The 7283-nt window shown below is 48.8% G+C and overlaps 1 protein-coding gene across 1 annotated transcript in view; it reads right to left on the bottom strand.

The window, feature by feature from the left end:
• Positions 1 to 7283, bottom strand: part of anapc1 (anaphase promoting complex subunit 1) — a 38346-nt gene that overhangs the window by 29459 nt on the left and 1604 nt on the right. Inside the window, 16 exon segments of the mRNA XM_079280685.1 lie at positions 334 to 394; positions 978 to 1124; positions 1607 to 1744; positions 1869 to 1934; positions 2139 to 2229; positions 2440 to 2535; positions 2704 to 2919; positions 3411 to 3542; positions 3974 to 4113; positions 4207 to 4229; positions 4232 to 4351; positions 4919 to 4980; positions 5210 to 5292; positions 6532 to 6626; positions 6708 to 6750; positions 7160 to 7283. The exon segment at positions 7160 to 7283 is cut by the window's right edge and continues 41 nt beyond it. Of these exon segments, the coding sequence (XP_079136811.1) occupies positions 334 to 394; positions 978 to 1124; positions 1607 to 1744; positions 1869 to 1934; positions 2139 to 2229; positions 2440 to 2535; positions 2704 to 2919; positions 3411 to 3542; positions 3974 to 4113; positions 4207 to 4229; positions 4232 to 4351; positions 4919 to 4980; positions 5210 to 5292; positions 6532 to 6626; positions 6708 to 6750; positions 7160 to 7283 (1637 nt within the window).

Raw genomic sequence — 7283 nt, 5'->3', positions numbered from 1 at the left:
TGAATTTAAAGGTGCAGAGATGAACTCTTCCACTGCTTTATGGTTTATGAAAACACAACAGTCCCAAATGTTTCATTAACAACAACACTTCAGTTTTATATATTATATGTAAGATCATTATCAACGCCTCGTATTTAAAGGGTTCATTTCAACGTTGTTCTGTCAACATGAAGCTCCACACTGATGAAGATCTGAGCGTGTGAGTGTGTGTGTGTAGGTGTGTAGGTGTGTGTGTGTGTGTGTGTGTGTGTGTGTAGGTGTGTGTGTGTAGGTGTAGGTGTGTGTGTGTGTGTAGGATGTAGGTGTGTGTGTGTGTGTGTGTGTGTGTCTCACCCAGCTCTGAGGTAGCGATCTCTGGGATGGAGATCCTCAGCATTCTTCCACAGCTTAGTTCCTTCAGAGAGAATGTGCACACATTAAACGTCAACACGTTTAATTTCACGTAAACCTACACGGAGCTGAATCTACACCTTTCACTGGTGATTCAGCATTGAAGTAATAAGAGTAAAACATTTCCAGAAACTTCATCACCATAAAATCAACATGTTTCTGTCGAATCATCATCGTTCATGATGTAGTAACATGTATTGTTGTGTTGCTCCAGAGTATCTGAGCTGAAATGCTTTTTCTGATCGGAAGCGTTCGTCGCACATGATGTGTTCAAGGGCCGTTGGAAAGATGAAAATCTGACGATAATGACGTGTTGTTTTAAAGCGTCTGGTTGTGATAAACTGTAGTTTTGGAGGTTGTTTGAAGAAAACATGCTTCTCAATCCGGCCGGTGTGTTTTGGGGCTCAAAGGGTTAAACACAAGCAGGATATTTAGTTTAGATTAATGCTTGTTTGCAATCATTAATACACAGAACAAGCTTATAGATTGTGTATTCATGTCAGGGAATGTAGAGGAAAGATGAACACGCGGCTGCTTTTCATGTCAACACAAACTGCATCTGGAGAGTGGAAGCGTCACACACTCACCAGAGTGAGCCGGTTGCAGACGGGGTCCCTCAGCGCTTGGATGTACGGCGTGGTGGCATGTTGGAAGGTGTAATCCTCCAGAAACGAACCTTCCTGGTGCTTCAGGTTCGGCCCCCTGAGCTCCGACACCGGTGAAGGCATCGCGGCCTGAAGGAGACGAGGAAACGAGATTCATGTTCTGATCATTTCAAGCAGCGACAATGGAAGTAATTACAAAAGAGCAAACCGAGTGAAGCCCGTTGATGCTGGCTGGGAGAGCTTGTGTTGCTGTGTGGAAGATCCAAGTCACACAATGAGAGGAACGGATTAACCGATGCTCTTTATGTGCACGCCTCCGGATATATCGTGATATTTACACTGTACATCGTCGTTAATGTTTGTGCTCACATCTGCTGCACTTCGTTGTCCTTGCTTTTATTTGTTTGTACGTTGAGAGCAACGTAAAAAACGGAATCAAATCCCTTGTGTGCGTTTGCATTCCTGGCCAATGAAGCTGATATTGATTCTGATTATTGATTCTCTGCTGACGGCCGAGCGTGAAGAGAACCAGAGAAGAGCCGAAGGAGTCGACCTTTAAATGAACCAACGTCGGCACAATCTCTGGCATCGCGACAGAAAACAACATGAACCTCGTCCAGTCTCTGCAGGTGTCTGCTGCCAGCGTTAGCCGGCGTGCTAACGTTCTCCGCCGGTCTGCTGAGGTGGGACAGGTGGTTGGTCAGGCTGAAGGTGGGCGACAGGAGGCCGGGGACGAACACCTTACTGACCTGGAGGAGCAACACACAGAGGCACGTCAGTGACCTCCAGAGAGGGAAGAACCCCATCTGGTTGGTTGGCTGGTTGGTTGGTTGATTGATTGATTGGTTGATTGGTTGATTGATTGGTCCTTACCCTGGTGATTCCCGTGTAGAGAACCAGACTGCCACAGGCCTCCAGAACCAGCATGGCGTCGATATTCTGATGTCACAAACATGTTATGAAGTCACTCAGATCTCACTTATAATCTCTATTAAATGATCATTTCCTCAAAAGCACAACTTGACATATTTAAATGTGTTTGATTTGTCTGACCAGCTGTTCAAAAACCCAAAAACAATATTCACATGTGACGAGCTAGAAGAGGAGGAGGAGGATCTCATGAAGATAAATGCTGTGACGTACCTGCAGAGGTTCTGCGTCTTTAGCAGCGACGGTCGTGACCGAAGCGAAGATGAGCTGAGACGTGTTGTTGCTCTCAATGAACTTCACACATCTGAGGAAAGAACCAACGAGAGGCAGTGAGGAGGAGCTCTGTGACCAGAAGAAGAAGAAGAAGAAGAAGAAGAAGAACAAGAACAAGAAGAACAAGAAGAACAAGAAGAACAAGAAGAACAAGAAGAAGAACAAGAACAAGAAGAACAAGAACAAGAACAAGAACAAGAAGAACAAGAACAAGAACAAGAACAAGAAGGTGTCAGCTGACCTGAGCTGCTGGTGAGACTCCACCAGGAAGCAGAGGTAGCGGTTCTCACAGAGGTCAGAGGTCAGAAACACTTTGGAGGCCTGGCTGCTCATCTCCCTGAAAACAGCAGAAGGTGAAGCTTCATGTGAAACTGGTTTACGTTCCGATAATCAGCCAACGTGTTGTACTAGAATATAACGAGAACCTATTTATAGACGCGAACACAGCTAAGCTAAGTAGCCTCATCACTGAACTCTCAGCACAAAGCTGTCGTGGGATTCGAACCTGTGGCAGCCGGCCGCCACCGTCTCGCTCCACAGCTGCTCCATGCAGAGGTCGGGTACGATGGGCTCCACCTCCGGGGCCACCGCGCTGTCGTTGGCCGTGGTGCTGGGGGACGCCAGCAGGCCGTGCTGCTGCTGGGACGGGCTGTGAAGAGACGTGTTGAAGCGAGAAGCTCCAGAGAAGGACGGGGCCGCCATGCCCGGAGAGTGGGCCCGACTGGGGGGGGGGAGGGGGAGGGGGGGGGGGAGGGGGGGGAGGGGGGGGGGGGGGAGGGGGGGGAGGGGGGGGGGGAGGGGGGGGAGGAGGAGGAAACAGAGAAGAACATTTGCATGAATTATGAGCTGTACACGAGCTCTAACAACATTATCATACTTCATTAAAACTACTGATGAGATGTTTTAATCCATAAATACAATCTGTTATTTCCGAAACATTTAAATTGTGTTTTTATGCAAATCACAACTCTAGATGACTTAAACTAAGTCAAAATAAATCGTTGATAATAAATATCTTTTACAGGCTGAAGTGAGAGGAACAGGGTGAAAACTTTATTTTCAAATAAAAACAGGAAATAACAATATGCCGTAATGTTTAAATCCACAACAGCATCGTGATACATCTGGTGATTCTCTTCAGTCAGCAGACTGATCACGACTGTGATGATGACACAGACTGACGGAGCCTCTCCAACCTGAAGCCACTCTCACCTGAGGGCGGCCATGTTGGAAATACTCGGGGATTGAACGCGGGAGTGCACCCCCGGAGAAGACGTCATGATGCGGCTCTGGTGGCTGTGCAGAGCGCCGTGGTGCAGAGGAGAGCCGGCAGAGACGAGGCCACTAGGACGAGACGAGAACCGGCATCAATGCCGCTTTCATGACCTGACCAACATCTCTACGGGTTACTCTCTCTGTTACCTTTGAATCCTGCTGGACAACTGGAGGCACAGCTACACGAAAACATCCGAATTACAAACTCTCACTCCTACAGAAGTCTCCTTCACCACTTCACAAACACATGAATCTCCACTCAAACATCACTCTTTATTCAGCTTATTCCGTGCTGTGGTGTGTCAGTGAGCATACGACTTCACATTTGAGGTGATTTAGACACACGTGGTCTCTATCAATCACCAACGGAGGCTTTCTCTGTGCGATTGTTTTGCCTCCTTTTCTCTGTTTTCTTCTTCATGTTAAGGATAACACTGAGATACAAGATGGTCATTTTCCTTTAAGACTCACCAACATCCCTCATATGAACCGATTCTTACCTTGTTCCGGTTGCCCCGCTGCCACCGGGGGAGTCCAGGCGGGAGATGTTTCGGAGGTGGGAGGTCAGCAAGCCCGACGCCATCAGACCCAACGGGGTGCCGACCGGATCCACCGAGCACCGCAGGACTGTAGAGCGCTCCTGATGGAGGTCAGAGGCTCCAGGTGAGGGACAGGTAGACACTGTGTGTGTGTGTGTGTGTGTGTGTGTGTGTGTGTGTGTGTGATGACTCACATCCTGTGTGACTCTGCGCAGGGCCAGACCGAGTGTGTTCCCTGCACAGTGTCATAGGAGACGACCACAGAGGGCTGACAGCAGCTGAACACGATCTTCATGGAAGCATCCGTCACGTACTGGACACGAGAGCCTTCAAACAGACCTGGAACACACACACACACACACACACACACACACACACAGAACCAGGTCAGACCCAGGGGGCAACCACAGATTCTGACAAGTGAAGCCGATGCTTCGTGTGTTAAAGCTGCATTCTCTCTAGTATCCACCAGGGGGCGACTCCTCTGGTTGTATAGAAGTCTATAGAAAATGACTCTACTTCTCTCTTGATTTATTCCCTCAGTAAACATTGTAAACATGAGTTTATGTCTCAATCTCTAGTTTCAAGTCTTCTTCAATACAGCATGATGTTCATTTAGTACATTATGGTCCATTTAGAGTCACACAGACCATAAAGCAGGGGATGCTTTAGGGCGGGGCTACACGCTGATTGACAGGTCTCTACGTCACTCCTCCTCAGTCCAGATATGGTCACTTCCGTTTATCACTTGCGAAAAAAAACAAGATGGCGACGGCTAAATTGCCAAACTTGAGGCTTCAAAACGTCACGATGACTACGTCTACTTCATATATACAGTGTATGGTCTGAACAGTGTGTGTGTGTGTGAGCGTGTGTGTGTGTGTGTGTGTCTTACCTGCAGGTTACACACGACAGGTGCGATCTCGTCCAGAGGATGCAGCATGCTGAACACTGTGGGAAGAGATTCCCTGTAAAGAAAGAGAGTTCAGTACTCAGTTACCTGCCAGATAACCATGGTGTGTGTGTGTGTGTGTGTGTGTGTGTGTGTGTGTGTGTGTGTGTGTGTGTGTGTTGTGTGTGTGTGTGTGTGTGTGTGTGTGTGTGTGTGTGTGTGTGTGTGTGTGTGTGTGTGTGTGTGTGTGTGTGTGTGTGTGTGTGTGTGTGTGTGTGTGTGTGTGTGTGTGTGTGTGTGTGTACCCGGGGGGGCTGAGTTGAGCGTCGGTCGCTGTGTTTTTCCGTTCCAACAAAAGTCCAAACTTTGTCGCCCAGACATTTGAGACCTGGAGGAGACGAGAGATTCTAGAGACTTTACTGCGTAGAAGTTACATTTCAAACCTTTGAAAGTAATTATTCCTTTAAACTCTCCAATGAAAATAAAAGAAAGGATGAAAAATGAAAGCACGTCTTTCCAAAAACAGATAATCGAGCTTTGCTGATGTAAAAATGTTCACAAGTTGTAAAGTGAAAACAACGCTCAACAGAACGGGTTGTTTGTTAAAGTTTAAAGACTTTAATAAGTATATAAGCTGCACATCATCATCACCATCATCATCATCATCATCATCATCATCATCACCACCGTCGTGTTAAAGTGACCAGAAAGGAAATAAAGATCAAAGCTCGGTGAATCCTCTCTTCTTCCTCCTCATCCTCCTCCTCTGTCTCTCTTCCTTTTCTGCCTCTCCGCCTCCCCTCCTCCTCTCCTCATCTCATATCCTCTCCTCCTCCCCCTCTCCTCCTCCTCCTCCTCCTCCTCCTCTCCTACTCCTCCTCCTCCTCCTCTCCTCATCTCCCCCTCATCTCCTCATCTCCTCCTCCTCCTCCTCCCTCTCTCCTCCTCCTCATCTCCTCTCCTCCCCTCCTCCTCTCATCTCCTCCTCCTCCTCCTCTCCTCATCTCCTCCTCCTCTCCTCCTCCTCTCCTCCTCTCCTCTCCTCCTCTCCTCCTCCTCCTCCTCCTCCTCTCCTCTCCTCCTCTCCTCATCTCCTCTCCTCATCTTATCTCCTCCTCTCCTCCCCTCCTCCTCTCCTCCTCCCTCCTCCTCCTCCTCCTCATCTCCTCTCCTCATCTCCTCTCCTCCTCCTCCTCTCCTCCTCCTCTCCTCATCTCCTCTCCTCATCTCCTCTCCTAATAATAATAATAATAATAATAATCCTTTATTTTATATAGCGCTTTTCTAAGTACTCAAAGACGCTTTACAAGGATCCATGCACACCATTCGCCCAGTCATACCGGTGATGGTAAGCTACGTCTGTAGCCACAGCTGCCCTGGGGCAGACTGACTCATCTCCTCCTCCCCTCATCTCCTCTCCTCATCTCCTCCTCCTCCTCCCCTCCTCCTCCCCTCCTCCTCCTCCTCCTCATCTCCTCTCCTCCTCTCCTCTCCTCCTCCTCCTCCTCCTCTTCCCCCCCTCCTCCTCCCCTCCTCCTCATCTCATCTCATCTCCTCCTCTCCTCCTCCTCATCTCCCCCCCTCCTCCTCCTCCTCCCCCCCCCCCCCTCCTCCCCCCCCCCCTCACCTGGAACGGGAGAGGAGCGATGAAGTCCTTGCCGGTCACCGTGTGGACGTTGATGCAGCTGCTCTGGGCGATGCAGACCGTCTGCTCCGCGTCTTCTGCAAAGAAGGACATTAAAGAGTCAACAGAACAGCAGCGGAGAGGAGGAGAGTTCTTGATGTTTTCTTCATGTTCCGTACCGTCTTTCTTGTCGTGAGGAGCAGCAAAGGTACACCATAAAGCCTGCAGACACAATATAATACACATATATATTATTCTGCACATCTCCGGTGTTTGCTCGACATCTGGGACGAAGAAAACACAGAACAAACTGAATAAAGTCCACAAACACAGTGACGGAGATAAAGTGAAGCACAGGGAGTCAAATTATCAGCTAATTATTATTTAGTCGGCTTTAATTTGTGCAGAAGACGAAATATAAAAAGGAACCAAAAGCATGGAGTTCACTCAGACTCGCATTCTTCAAACAGTTTGAATCAAATACTCGGATCATCCGTCTCACAGCTCTCGAGTCAGAAGTTTCAGAAGCTTTTCTTTTACCTTTGGAGATGAATGAAATGTAACCGACACGGCGCTGATCTCCATCTACCACTGAGAGGACCCGTTTCTCTCCGACCTCCAGTGAACCCACCTGCTGCACCGGGCTGTCCACGGTGAAGGCCTTGTACACGTTGGAGGCTTGGCTCCGACTGCCCTGACTCCAGACCACCACGGCCCCTGCTGCGTACAGCTCCTCTTCAAACTCCACGTCCTCC

Source organism: Melanostigma gelatinosum (genome assembly GCF_949748355.1).
Source record: "Melanostigma gelatinosum genome assembly, chromosome: 12".
Classification (NCBI taxonomy): domain Eukaryota; kingdom Metazoa; phylum Chordata; class Actinopteri; order Perciformes; family Zoarcidae; genus Melanostigma; species Melanostigma gelatinosum.
This window is presented reverse-complemented; position numbering and strand designations above follow the sequence as displayed.